This window comes from Rhinolophus sinicus, linkage group LG15 (genome assembly GCF_036562045.2).
Source record: "Rhinolophus sinicus isolate RSC01 linkage group LG15, ASM3656204v1, whole genome shotgun sequence".
In the NCBI taxonomy this organism is placed as follows: domain Eukaryota; kingdom Metazoa; phylum Chordata; class Mammalia; order Chiroptera; family Rhinolophidae; genus Rhinolophus; species Rhinolophus sinicus.
The window spans coordinates 44490892-44505374 of NC_133764.1; the positions used below are offsets into that span (position 1 = coordinate 44490892).

General features: G+C 47.6%; 1 protein-coding gene, 1 long non-coding RNA gene and 1 other non-coding gene across 7 annotated transcripts; 1 reads left to right on the forward strand and 2 right to left on the reverse strand.

The window, feature by feature from the left end:
- The first annotated feature begins 24 nt into the window (after positions 1-24).
- On the forward strand, positions 25-3625 carry GNGT2 (G protein subunit gamma transducin 2). 5 transcript variants are annotated; one of them, XM_019740615.2, is made up of 4 exons: positions 293-728; positions 1570-1696; positions 2428-2533; positions 2963-3625. In XM_019740615.2, exons 3-4 carry the CDS (start codon positions 2450-2452, stop codon positions 3086-3088), a joined length of 210 nt encoding a protein of 69 aa, XP_019596174.1. In that variant the 5' UTR covers positions 293-728; positions 1570-1696; positions 2428-2449; the 3' UTR covers positions 3089-3625. The 5 variants fall into 5 exon arrangements, with proteins under 5 accessions (XP_019596176.1, XP_019596174.1, XP_019596173.1 ...); XM_074320653.1 differs by lacking the exon at positions 293-728 and adding an exon at positions 750-1188; XM_019740617.2 differs by lacking the exons at positions 293-728; positions 1570-1696 and adding an exon at positions 25-159.
- Positions 3626-4956: 1331 nt separating this feature from the next.
- LOC141568992 (uncharacterized) lies at positions 4957-14213 on the reverse strand. The gene is made up of 3 exons (XR_012492345.1): positions 12969-14213; positions 5595-5796; positions 4957-5091 (listed from the first exon to the last, which is right to left on the reverse strand). It is a non-coding gene; the product is annotated as an uncharacterized LOC141568992 (long non-coding RNA).
- Positions 13756-13827, reverse strand: TRNAQ-UUG (transfer RNA glutamine (anticodon UUG)). The gene has a single exon. It is a non-coding gene; the product is annotated as a tRNA-Gln (tRNA).
- Positions 14214-14483: the final 270 nt, after the last annotated feature.

A 14483-nucleotide genomic window follows, 5' to 3' on the forward strand; every position in this document is an offset into this window, starting at 1 on the left:
CTGCTTGCAAAGGGCAGTCGTGCTCATTCCGGGACAAGAGGAAGTTAGTCCCTGCTGCCTAGGCCTGTGCCTCTCTGTCCCCTGCCCAAAGGAAGGGGGGAAGCCAGGTGCCCCTTTGGGGGCCCAGCCCCCCAATCTCTCCCAACAGAGGAAGCCAAGGTCTGGGCAGTTGTGATCGCTCCCTGGGCCTGGAGAGGAAATGTTTGGCAGGGGGGTGGGGTGGGAGACCAGGAGGAAGGGGGCTGGCCTGCTGGGGCGGGGGGTGGGGGGGTGGAGGTGGATTTTCCACTCATGGAAAAGGAGGAAAGGGCAGAGGGTGGGGGCTTCCTTGGGAAGCCCAGGGATGAGTCACCAAGGGACAGGAGAGTGGAGGGTGGAAAGGATATGGAGACCAGTCAGGCTTGGGGCTGTGGAGTAAGGGAGTAGCCACAATGGAAAACAGACAATGCCGCAGCAAGAAGAACCCGGATACCAGGAAGAGGCAGCCAGAGCGCCCCTGAGAAGTGTTATCAAGCCTCGGAAGGGTTCCGTGTGGAGAAGATCTGGTGTGCAAGCTCTGTGCCCGATGGAGGCAGGACAAGGTGGAATGGACCGAGTGTGTTGTGAGAGACTCAGACTAGACAACAGGAAGGACTTGGCTTTGAGAAGCAGCAGGTTCAGTTTCCGGATGAGCTGGTCAGGTTTAGGAAGCAGCGGTGTATGATCGAGCCCTGAGCTGGCCTTAGGAGGTAGGTGCTCTATTTCCTGCATTAACAGGGGAGCTGGACTAGATGACCTCCGGGGTCCTGTCCTGATCTCAAATTCTTAGAGCTCACAGCTGTGAGTGGGACTCAGATCCCGAGCACGGGAAGTTAGGGTGGACGCTGGGCCCTCCCACTGCTGTCTGTCATCACAGAGGCAGGAGAAAAAGAGGATCACTCAGTGACCATATCGGTCCCTTAACACCTGCTCCTTGAGAGGGTCCCCTTGTCATTGGACAGGCATCCGCTTGCACAGGAGCTCAGTGTCTGTCATCGTGGGTGGTCCTGGGAGGACACCAAGAGAAAGATCAGGATATAGGCCCTGTGCTGGGGACTGCTGAGGGAGACCCACGCCCTGGAGCCAGAGGGAGGCGTGGAGGCAAAGAAGCACGGACACAGGCGTTAGAGGTGGCCATGGCCCCAAGTGCTAAATAGCACAGCAGCCTATGTGAGTACATTTTTATTGGATGAGTGAGTGAAGAGTGAGCTGGGAAAACCTTGTAAGGTGAAATTGTGGGGCTCCAATGGGGGGCACAAAGGCTTATTGGTGAGGGAAGTTAGGAGATGGTCTAGGAGTTGCCTCTTTGGGAAGAACAGCCTCAGCGCCCCCTCAGAGGTAAGGGAGGGAAGGGCGTGGGACAGAAGGCAGGGGGAGGAGAGCGTGTAGGGCTAGAGGGGTGTGAGAAGTGGGGAAATAGGCTCTAAGCCAGAAGGATCACTAAAGGAGTGGGGCTGATGCAGGGGCAGGGGGTCTGCTCTGGTGGCAGTGAGGGCTTGGAGGCTCAGGCCGAAGGATGGGCTCAGAACCATGAGCCTATGATCCGCTTAGGCGTCAGAGATTGGGGCTTCCAGACCATCTGCTTTATCCAAAGATTTTCAGCTGATGAGGAGCTGGGATACTCAAACATCATCTTGTCTGAGTCGGGGACTTGAAGTGCATGCTTTTTTCTTGGCAGGTGAGAGGGGCTGAGGTGGTACTGAGCTGGATATAGTCTTAGAATTATGGAGGTTAGGTATCAGACAGGACTTCCTGATAACCGTGTAGTGATGGATGGATGATGATGGTGGTGTTAGGTGTTCACTGTGTGCCAGGCAGTATATTAAAATATTTTACTCGTATAAGCATTAGTTTTCAGTACTCACAATAAATGTATAACGTAGGTACTATTATTATAATGCCCATTTTGCCGATGGGGAAACAGACTCCAGGAGGTTGAGTGACTTGCCTAAAGCCACACAGCTTGGAAACAGCAGAGCCGGGATCAAAGCTAGAGTCTGGCAGGCTCCAGAGCGCTTTTCTTAACCATTAGGGGACACTCTCCCTTGACAGGACCGGGGATTTTCTGAAAACTTCTGTGTTGTATGTGGAACAATAACTTTGCTTCCCAAATCTTCCCCACTGAAAGAAACTCCTTTTGTCTCCCTTCTCCATGCTCTGATTCCTGTTTCCTCCACAGACAGGTTCTTATCCAAGGGCAGAGTTGGTGCCACCCGCATCAGACTGGAAGTGTCCTCTCTTCCTGAGCTTAGACTCATGACAGAGGAGGGATGGGGAGCAGCGGGGAACAGATGATGAGCAATGAGGGACAAGGCAGAGAAGAGGGTAGACGTTGAGGTGTGGAGAGTGCAGAGGAGGGAGCTGGGGAGTCCAGGAGATCTGCAATTCCGGCTGCGGAATCCTTTCCAGGACCAGGTCTCTCCAGGGCAGGATGGCCCAGGAGCTCAGCGAGAAGGAGCTATTGAGGATGGAGGTGGAACAGCTGAAGAAGGAAGTGAGGAACCCAAGAGCCCCGGTGAGTCTCCTCTTCCCTTTCTCATCCCTTCCTGTTCCTCATGGAGCCGGACAGGAAAAACAATGGGGTGGGGGACCACTTCAGGGCACTAGAAGGAGCAGGAGGTACCTCTGGGATGGGGTAGGATGTGGAAGGAGGCTGGGGTTTGACCCCACGGAGGTGCACAGGAGACAACCTTTGCACCTGGCAAGTTCAGCGTGTCCAGCCCTGTCTCGGCCTGGGCCTGGCCCAGTGTCCCTCACAGGTAAGAATCAGACTTTGGGTTCTGGGCAAGGAACTCACACCCCTCTCACACCTGCCTGTCCCTTTCGTCATTCTCCTCTCTGGCCGCCGCCTCCACCCTGTCCAGAAGCCTGTTTTCTTGGGACTGACCAAGTCATGGCTCCTAAACAACAAACAAGGGCTGGAACCAGACTTTATTTTTCACAGATTTCTAAGACGGGAAAAGAAATCAAGGATTATGTGGAGGCCCAAGCAGGAAACGACCCTCTTCTCAAAGGCATCCCTGAGGACAAGAATCCCTTCAAGGAGAAAGGCGCTTGTATGATAAGCTGATGGCAACGGAGCCCGTCACCCTGAATGTCTGTCCCTCCTTAGCCCCACTCCTCACCCAGAACCAAGTGTCCCGGGTCTCCCAGGGAACCAGGAAATTTCCATCTTCTCTTAAGTCACAAAATGAGTAGGTAAAGGTATCTGGCTGCATGCACTGTGAATTCATTCCCCAACCCCACTTTCAACTCTTTTCTCTCCACTGTCTCCTCCACCTGCTGGGTCCCTGTTGACCCCGCTTGGAAACACTTGGATCTTTCCTAGCTTAGCAGTTGGCCCTGTGCGTGGTGGGTTCTGAAGAGCCTGCAATACCCTGAGATCCCAGAGGGCAGACCTTAGGAGACATTTGTGCCTCCTTAGAACCCCTCCTATTCCCCCCCACACTCTGTTCCTAGGAACAAGCCTTTCCATCAGAGTAGTTTGGGTCGAGGGCCAGAGTTGGAAGGCCCTTTTTCCCCCATCTCATGTCTGATCTTATGGTCCTCTTCCTACTCATTTAGATCACCCCAGATGACCCAATGACAAAAAGAGTTTGTAAAGCCATGATTTCATGATTTATTTAATATGATTGTGGGTCTATTGTGTGCTGCGTACTAGGGACAGAAGAGGTAGCAAGACTAATGTGGCTCCTATTTTCATGGAATTTAGCAGAGAAGACATGGAACAGAGTTTACAGTTAAATCAGTAAGTTTACTATGGGGAAAGGAAAGTCAAGGGCAGTGTAGGCGCACATAGCAGGCAGGTAGACATTTCAGGGCAATGAACAAGGTCACTGTGAACTGTCGCAGGCCAGTGGGGGCAAAGGCAGAACAGGTAGTGATAAAACATGAGGCTGGAGAGGGAGAGGGGGTTAAGTGATAAAGGACCTTGTTGAAGCTCAGGAAAGAACTTTCTTGTTCACCCTCAGGGCAATACAAAGCCTAGAAAGATATTTAAGTAAGTAGCTGAGGGACAGACTTTGATTAGCAGGAGGGAGTCTTGATCCGGCTAAGGTCTGGGGGTGCAATGAAGGAGAGACTGATTCCTGGGTCTTGTTAGCAGGACAGTTACTGTCTAAAGGAGCTACAGACAGACACTCATGATACAATGCCTTTAATGCACCGTCAGAGGTCTGCACGGCGTATGTTGGGAATCCCCATAGGAGGGTTACCTCATCCGGCTGAATGGGTGTGTGTTGCATCCTGGGACAGCTGACAGGACAGGCCTCTAGAAGGAGGTGATATTCTGAGCTGAGTCCTAAAGGGTTAAGTTGTAAATGGGTGGGTAAATAGATGGCAAATCTGGTTAAAGGCACAGTATAAAACAGAAACACAGATATGAGAAAGGGAAAAAAGGAACCAGGATTTGATTGCAAACACCAATCAGACTGGAGTTGTTGGCATGTCAGGAGATATAAGCCTAGATCCTTAGGATTCACTGCTTAGAGAGGTGGGGTTCAAGGTGATCAGAGGGGTCTTGTTTGCTGTACTAAACAACCCTACATGTTGGGAGTGATTCGGTCCTGTTTGCATTTAGAAGGAAATTGACTTTTGATAAGATTGAAAGGGGAAAGTGGAGGCAGAGAAACAATTAAGGAAATGATTATTAAATCGGGAGAGATGAATTAAGACAGTGGCCATAAGTTTGGAGCAGGAGATGGGGGTGAAGAGTTCTTTGAGAAATGAAGTTTTAGATCTTGACCTCTCATGGAATGATGGGTGAGGGAAACGACGTTGTCAAGGATGAAGTCCGTGTTTCTGGCTTGGGGATGACTAGCTAGGTTTGAAAGCAAGTATTTGAAAACAGAGCTAACATAGTGATAATATAGAGCTGCAAACTCACTCAGCCTCCCCTCAACAGAGGATCACAGCCCAAGGGCATGTCCTGCTCCTGCTGGTGAAGTCACAGGCCACTCCCTGGTCAGAGTCCAGGATCTCCCGAGGAGTGTCCACTCCTTTCCCAGTTCCATCCGGACCCCACTTCACCATTCTGCAACTTACAGTAAATTCAGCCACTCTCAATATCCTGCACTGAAGAGAAGGAACGGGGGAATGAGAAAACAGTGAAATACAATAATTCTTATTTTTTCAAATGGGGGAAGGGGAAATACTCCACATGGTTCCAGCAGTAAGAAAAGAAAAACAGACAGGGGCTACGGTCACAGAGCTATGGGCCATGTGGCTACGGCTTCCTGCTTCCACCGCCAACCCTTGTTCTTCTACCTTCAGGCAGAATCTTACTGATTGGAGTGTTTGCTCCAGGGGAGTGAATCTAACCTTTATTCCCAAGGAGTTTGAACCTTTGGCCGGGCTCTGAGTAGGGCAGCAGTTTCTTATGCTCACCTTTACTCAGGGCATGGCACCCCAGCTGTTCTCCTGGCTCCTCCCTTACCCTCCCTGGCCACCCCAAGGTGTGATAACAATCCTAGGACCTCTGAGCCTCAAGGCCAGTCATGAGCCCAACACTCTGACCCCCTTTTCTGTCTGTCTTCCTAGTGCCAGAAGGAGCCTCAAATGGCTGAGGGCAGTCTCACCTTCCACCTCAAAGGCATCACTGTTTTGTGCCCCGGTGTCAGCATTCCTTGCATGCTCAAACCTTTACATTAGCAAGTTGAGAGGATGAGAAATACTGTTCTTTGGGGGTGGCTGGTTAGCTCAGTTGGTTAGAGTGTGGTGCTGATAACACCAAGGTTGCCAGTTCGATCCCCAGCATGGGCCACTGTAAGCTGTGCCCTCCTTAAAAAAAGAAAAAAGAAAAAATATCATTCTGAAAGTGGTCATTGTAGATGTAATCTAAGCCATCCATCCCCACCTCTATCCCATCCTTGAGTTTTTTTAGCCCTGAAAGAAAAGCACTGTATGTTGTTACTGGTTCGGTTCAGAACACATCCAGCAGACTTCTGACAGCACCTCATCTTTGCAAAGTGGTGTCTCCTAGCGTCTCCAAACTTCTTTACCAGGCCAGTCCATCACTCAGTAAAGTTATCAGCTTCCAGATGATGGACACATGGTGAGATCAGCAAATCCTGTCAACATTAGCCCCTTGCCTTAACTTCTTTTTTCAAATTCAGTGGTTTCATTTTGAAATAATGTTAGATGTACAGATGTGCAAAGATAGCACACAATTCCCAGGTGCCTTTCACCCATTAGCTTCTCCTAATGTTAACACCTTACATAACCATGATACTTTTATTAAAACTAAGAAATTAACATTGGTGCAATACTATTAGTTAAGCTCCAGATTTTATTTGGATTTCCCCAGCTTTTGCACCAGTGTCATTTTTCTGTTCCTGGATCCACATTACACGTAGCATCTTACTTATTTTTGCTGGGAAGAGTTTCTGGGTTGGAGATAGTCATGGTCTAGGATACCGTGGCCATCTAGAAGACAGTCCATAAGTCCACAGATGGCAGGGACATGACCGGCAAGGAACATAAAGCCAATTCCTAAATAAGTGCCTATTCCAGTGACAAGTCTCTGTCCCCTGCACTGACCTGCCTCCAGAGAACTGTCTGGTTGCCTTGATGTCTGGTGTTATATGAGGGTTGTCACCATTGCTGGCTCATTGGTGGAGTTACACTGGCCTTAATGAAGGGACGCCCATGCTGTTCCACTCATGCGTAAGCTCTATTCCTGTCTCTCTGGATGCTTTGTTTCATGAGCCCTAGTCAGCCCAGTGGGATTATAAAGAGCCTCTTTTACAGGGGGGCTTCTGGTAAACCTGTTGGTAACATGTGAATATTTTCAGTTTCTGAGCTCACCCTAAGGGAACCAGCCACATAGCTCTTCCAGATATCCTTGTCTTCAGTCCTTCAACTTTGCTCTGAAACCTGATTGTCTGAGTTTTAATTGTTTCCCAGGAATCAGAGAGAAAGAAAAGCCTTCCCCTGAGGACTTTCAGTGCCCTTTCAGAAGGGCAGTTCCCAGAGAAAGGGGGGTCACGAGGATCCAGGTCCTCAGATGTGATTAGGAACTGAATCGGGAAAGTGGAGTAAAAGGAGAGAAGAGATGGTGAACTGGAGAGATGATGAAAAAGTAAAAATTTCAGAGTTTAGAGATTGGATGTTGGAGGATGGCCAGGAAACTTCAAGGATGACTTTAACTTTCTTTCTGGGATTACTGAGTAAATGCTGGTGTCACCAGCGGAGAAGCCCTCCCTTCCAGGTCATTTCCCCAGGCTTCCCCTCCTTCCCCTTGTGTCCTGTTGAGAATTGCTGAGAGATGGCCACGGATACTAGAAAAGCAGGTGACACTGCTCAAGATGGCTGCCTGGATCAAACCCAGAAGAGGCTAAAAATAGAACTTGGAGAACATCAGCAACTTAGACTGCGGTGGAGGAAAACGGCCATGAAAAGGGTCAAGAAGGGAAGGACAGAGATATGAGGACACCAAGCAGAGACTGGACAATTGAAATTCTGATGACTCTGAGCAGTAAAATGATGCCAAGCCAGGAAAAGGGAGGAAGAGATGGGGAATGCTCTTACATGCCTGATTTTCTGGTCAACCAACATCACGTTGAATAATTCTCAGTGTTCAAATTCTATATCCCCTTCCCTCCACACTCCATATTCTCTGAAGACTCCTGGGATGGGATTCCCAGTCCTTAGAAGGAGGGGAGGGGAAGAGGGGAACAGCTGACTGGTTAATTCAGGGCTCAGCTCCGAAACTGGCCAAAACTCAGAAATCCTTCCTAGTGGCTCAGACAGCCCAGTCCCGCCCACCCCTAGTGCCCTTTGTATAATATTTCAGCCCTACAGCCTGGAGGGATAGGATCTTGTGTGCTAAGGCATCTTGGTGCCTTAGGCAGAGGTTGATTACCCAACCATGATGTTAGGGCCCCTAGGAAAGTTAGAGCCTGCTGACTAATTCCCTACCCGAGTTCGAGGCCTGGGGACAAGACCAACTTCATGGGTATGTTCCATCTGTGCTGTCACATAGGGCCTCCTGCTTAGAAGGTCTCTGTGCCTGGTTTAACATTCTACTGTCACCATCTTGAACTTCTTAATGATTTTTGAACAGGGACCGCACATTTCTATTTTACACTGGGCCCCGCCTATTCTGTATTTAGTCCTGTGTAGGGGAGATAGAGGTTTGGGCCTGGTGGAGGAGTGAGAGGCTTATCCAGGAGCAGGGTTTAGGGTGAAGTTCAAAATAGCACCAAAACCATCCTACTCCCTGCCCTCCTCTACCATTTCTAAGGGTTAGAAGCTGGGGTAGTGGAGGAGACTCTGTGGTCCCTTGTCCCCTCTGATTTTCCTATTCTCTACCAGACCACAGAAATGGGTGAAGTGGGTGACTCATCCATCACCTATAGCCTCAGAGCTGAGGAAACAGAAAACAAGGAAGCCAGAAGAAAGAGAGAAACAAAGAAGCACAGTGGACTTGCCTCTCCCTGCCCACTCCCCCCATCCCATCTAACCAGATATGAATTCCTACATGTTCTATCTTCTACATCTCTCACACATTCATCTGTTTATCCTTTTGTTCCCTTAGTGAAAGACTTGTGGCCTCTCTCACCCCATGATTCAACAGCCTCATAAGGAACAACCCTCCCACCTGGCCCCTTTCTAGCCCACACTCCACTTGTCTGCTAGTATGGCTCCCTTGCTTAAACCCTTCTTGACTCTCCAACCTTTGTAAGACCAAGTCAAGACTTCTGGGGTTAGCACCAACACCCTTCCCACATCCATGGGGCCCTACTTACCCTCTGGGGCCTCAGCTTGCCCCACTGCTCACCTCACTTGCCTCCAGGACTCCAGTTGAAACACCTTATCATGCTGCCCCCTTCTTTCTCTAGCTAATTCATATAAAGTCACAACTAGGTTTAAACATCACTTCTAGTAAGCTTTCTCTGACTCTCTCCTCTGGGACTGAATGACTAGGTCATTCAAAATTACGTGGTTCCGAATTCAAGAGGTGTTAAAGAAACAGTTTCTCCCTCCCTTTCTCCCCCTAGTTTCTTCCCTACAGAAACCAATGTCATCGTTTCTCATGTAACCTTTCTGAGATGTTTTATGCATATACAAGCCAATACATATAAACTTCCTCCCCCTTTTTACTCAAATGGTAGTACTCAACAGGCCGTTCTGAGCTGGATTTCTTTTTTTTTAACCTTCCTAGTTGGATTTCACTTAACTTTGTGTCCACATATGCTCCTGAGTTTAGTGCTTGTCATTTCACACTCTACTTTAGTCTTTGATTTATAGTCAAGAGTTCAAGCTCCTTGAAGGCAGGGGTCAAGTCTTTGATTTTTGTATTTCTAGCATCTAGAACATAGTAGGTGCTCAACAAATGGGTGTTAAATGACTCTCTGTTCTATCATTTATAAGCTTACTATGTGCCAGACATTGTGATAAGTGTTGTATATACATTATGTCACATAGAAATGAATAAACAAAGAAGATAATGAATGGCCAACCCTGGGAATCTAGCATAAGGGAGAGGCCTGGCTACACACAGAACTGGCTTTCCTGGTTGTCCTGACGCTCTGCCCTCTGCTGGTGACTCCGGTCAGGTACAACATACTACAGGCGCCACCTTCCGGAAAAATGCTGTCTTTGGGGCCTCATTGGAAGGGTCTCCTCAGACCTTTGGAGAGGAGGAAAGTTTTTCCCCTGAGCAACTGCGGTGGAAAGAGAAGAAAATGTGGAGGTGGTTTCAGAGAAGCTGAGCTAGGAGGGGAAGGACTGGGGGCGGGGGGGCATGGTGGTGAGCTCGTTTTACTAACTACTGTGACTTAAGAACCATTAGTGAGTTATGAAATCAATTTAGTAGATTGTGACCAACTTTTAAAAAATAAAAATAAAAATAAAAAACAGAAAATATCAGAGTGTACTTCCACATGTAGTAAAGGTGAATATTGTGTCTTTTGTTTCCATTTTGCGTTTGTGTGTACTGCTTTGTGATGTAAAACAGGTATCTTACTGAGACTCTTGGTAGAAATGAACAAAAACAAATGGTGAAAGCCACTGGAGAAATGATGAGAAAGGTCTTAGTGAGTAAAGTCCTGCGTGGGTACAATGAGTCACAGTAGAATCAAACTTCACAGCAGAAGGCAAAGCCACTTTTGTGGAGCCCAACCTCCATCTCAGTACAGAAATCTTCCTACACCCCCCAGGTGGTGAAGACCTTGGAGCACCCCCAGATGACTTCCAGACATCAGAAACTCAGGATTTCTCAAGCCTGTTCTGTTAATGGACAGCTCAAATTGTTAGAAAGTTCTTCGTATTTGCCTCTCTAACTTCCATCCATAGAATTCTCTTTCTCTGCCCCTGTTGCAACCCTCTAAGTTTGTTTTTTTCCCCATGTAAGCATGTGTTCTTTTCTCAAGAATCTGAGTTTCCTTAGTCTTTCTTCACCATTCTGGTTGTCTTTCTAGCAGTTACCATTATCAAGCCTATCGTGGATCAGACGCAGAGTAAATGAATAGCCTATCATTTATAGGCTTTACTATTTTACTAATTCTTTCAACATTGCTGTGCAAAAGGCACCATTATTGCCTTTTGCAGATAAGGCTCAGAATATTTATTTTAAATTTTCCCAGCTTTATTGAGATATAATTGACTTATAACATTGTATAAATTAAGGTATACAACATATGATTTGATCTACATATATATTGCAAAATGATTACCACCAATAAGTTTAGTTAATACATCCATCACCTCACATTGTTACAATTTCATAACATTTAAATTGCTTACCCAAATGCACCCAGCCAGTTAGTGGCAGGATGAAATTTATCAACGCCTTTGTGTGATACCTGGAACTGAACCTGACCCTCCAAATGCCAATTAACTTGCTCAGAGTAAAGGATCTTTACCCTGAGTCCCTCTCTGTGGACAATTTTTTGATTTCCTCATCTGTGACCAGGGAAGAAACATGTCTCTAGATAAGTACTTTTTGACTTTTTAAATTGAACAATATAATACAAATTCAGAATAGTGCACATACATATTACGTCCTCTCTCTCCCCCAAAGATAAAGGGATCCTTACCTACATGTGAATTATTTCCTTGTTTTGCTTAATAGTTTTACCATCTAAATTTGCAGCTCTAAAAAATAGTTAAGTTTGCCTGTTTAGAAATTCTATATAAATCATATTATTTATTCTTTTGTGTCTGCCTTCTTTTGCTCAATACTATTGTTTTTAAGATTCATCCATTTTGTTGCCTGTACTTATTTATTTGTTGCTGTATAGTATTCCACTGTATGGCCTTACTGCAAAGTATTTACCCATTTTACTGTGATGGGGGGCATTTGAGTTCCTTCCAATTTTTGGCTATTACGTCGCCAAATACACTCTTATATATGTCCCTAAGTGCACAAATGCCCACATTTCTGTGGGTATATGTACAAAAGTCAAATTGCTAGATCATAGGGTATGAATATCTTCAACCTTAGTAGTTAATGTCAGCCTGTTTTCCACCAATTTACACTCCCATGAGCGTTCACATTATTCCACAGTCATGATAACATGCAGCATTGTCATTCTGGTAAGTGTGCAGTGGTATCTCATTGAGCTTTTAATTTGCATTTTCCTGATGACTAAGGGCGCTTTGCATCTTTTCATATGTATATCAGTTATTTTTTGTGAAGTGCCATTTCAAGCAGCCAGAAGGTCCATTATGTGACATGCCATTTCAAGTCTTTTGCTAATAATCAAGTCATTAGGTTATTTGTCTTTTTTCTTATTGAATTTTAGGAGTTCTTTGTATAATCTAGATACAAGTTCTTTGTGAGTTATGCATTCAAAATACCTTTTCCTATTCTGTGCCTTACCTTTTCACTTTCTTATTGCAGTCTTTGATAAGAAGAACATAGAATATTATATTACTATGGTGACATATATCAAGCTTTTAGAACCTTTTCTGTCTTGTTTAAGAAGGCTCCCTGCCCTGAGGTCGTGAAAATATTCTCCCATGTTGTCTTCCAAAAGCTTTATTGCTTTTCCTTTCACATTGTTTATAGTTTACATGGAATTTATTGCTGTGTTTAGTGTAGGTTGGGAGGAATATGATTTCATATTTTTCCATATGGACACCCATTGTCCCAGAATAATTTATTGAAAAGTATGTCCTTTTCTACAGTGCCTTTGTCATAAATCACTTGCCAAAGTGCACTTGGGGCTGTATCTGGGCTCTTTATTCTGTTCCATTGATATGTTTGTCCTTGCACCAGTATCACACTATCTCAATTCCTATAGTTTAGAGTTGATAATAAGCTCTAATATCTGGTATAGTAAAGTCCTCCCACCTCTCATGCATCGCTACTTTTGAGGCTGGGATTGCTCATACACACAAATCCTCTCAAACCTATTAAGAGTGTGTGTGGGGTGAGGGGTGCTCAAGGGAGAGATGCAGGGAGCAGTGCCAGGATCCTCTGTTTCCATGGGATCCTCCCAAGGGGTGGGAACGTATAATCACAGTGCCAATCACCCTGTAGGGAGATAACAAATGCGTCACCGGGCTCCCTGATCACTTATCCCAGAGGGACAGACAGCTCTCAAAACCCAGATACCAATCGAAAGAAGCCAACACTCCTGCATGTCTCTTCCCAGATATCCCAGAGGTAGCCCTTTCCCGCAAATCACGTGCGCCTGGTCAGCACCCAAAACACAGACCAGGACAGGTTTGCCAACAGAGACATTCGCTCAACCCTGTTGGTGAACCCCATTGAGATCCTCGTCCTCCACTCGGGAGAAACACAACATGGATATGATGAGCAAACAGCCAGCAGAGATGCCCTGACCAACAGAGACAAGCTGATGAACGGATAGCTTGAGTAAGGATTTTTTTCTGATTGAAAGACTGTCATGCAGGGTCTCAGCTCCCGCTCCCTGCATAAGAACGCAGAATACGGTGAGGCCAAAAAGGAACACCAACGGCCATGGATAAGGGGTTCATACCACTATATTCTCGCTGGAGGCTGGGTTGGAGACACAGGAAGCAGGAGCCACACCATCCGCAACCCGCCTGCGGCTTCCTTGCCAACCAACCCACCAACCCGCCTAGCCACGGCAGTTACATCAGTGGCTAATGGTTAACTGGTTACAGCTGATGGCCATCTGATCACAGCTGATGACCATCTACTACCCGAGCCAGCACCTTTCCACGTGAGGCCGAGAGCCTGGAAACTGCTCTCTGGGACTCTGTCCCCACAAAGACACAGACAACCTCACTGCCTACCGCCTGAACACCAGACAACCAAGACAGACACACTTTAGCATCTGACTGACTCACAGCCGGGCTGACTCCCAAACCACATCCTCCTCCCCAGCCTGTCTGTCACTCCTTTCCCAGCCCCTTGGCTCACAGAGCAGAAATGTATCGCATTAGCCAATAGGAACGAGGATTTCCGGCAGCTTTCGGGGGGCTGGATCTCCTAGACCCGAAGACTGCCATCGTTGCCTGCTCGAAGCAATATCCTGGAAATCTTTCGGGTTCCTCTGGTTGTCCCCTCCAGGGTGGTAAAGTCACATTCAGTATCCCACTGACACATTGACTTTTGTGCCCTGTCTCTCACGCATGCGCGCTGCGACCCTCTGGCAGGCCCTGAAATGAAAGTATCTTGAGAGATGGGGAAGGACCCTAAACGGCTGTCCCTCAGGTCACAAGGGAAACGGCACAGTCCGAGGTGGCCGCTACCGCCAGCAGTCCCCAAAACAGGAATTGTAGAACCAAAAAAGTCTACAGAGGTCCCACCGAGATTTGAACTCGGATCGCTGGATTCAAAGTCCAGAGTGCTAACCATTACACCATGGGACCTGCTGGCTTCTCTAGGCGGCCGGGAGCCTCCTCAAGCCACACGACAGGCGCGCCGAACTCTTTGGAGAGCGGTGGCAAACGCCGAGTTAGTCTGGCTTGGGCCCAAGGGTCTGAGCCCCAGGCCGCACCAGCTGGTGAAAGCCGAGCAGCAAGGGCTTCCGCGTCCCGAATGTTACTACCGTAGTCCAAGGGTGTCATATCTTGGCCGCCGCTCTCTCTGCTGTCCTCCAGGGGTCCTGGCCCTTACCCCGGGAAACCGGGAGGACGGCAAACTGGCGGGGGAGATTTCAGGGGCGCGCAACCTGTGATGTTGAGCCGGACTGGGGGCCGAGAGGGTCAGTCCGGTTCCCAACACGGAAGCAGGAAGCTCGGCGCCCGCCTCGTGGGTTTCGTATTTGTTTATTTATTTACATACGGCGAACTCTAGAAGGGAGGTTTTGGCCAACCCGGGAGGGAAGCGGACTGGCACGTGAGAGACCATCAGTTCAAGGCCCGATTGTTCCAGGTGCTGACTGTGGCTAGGAAGTACAGCCTGATTCCTCATGTGGCTACAGCCAAAGGAGTTCTGCACAAGTTTCATTTCCAGTTCCATGTTTTACTTTAAAAGCTACTTGGTAGCTGGTTGCCTTTAACATGTTGGTTGCGATCAGATCAGT

Coding starts and splice junctions, on each gene's coding strand:
- GNGT2 (XM_019740611.2), top strand. Junction 2,534..2,962: donor TGAGGAACCCAAGAGCCCCG/GTGAGTCTCCTC, acceptor TATTTTTCACAG/ATTTCTAAGACGGGAAAAGA.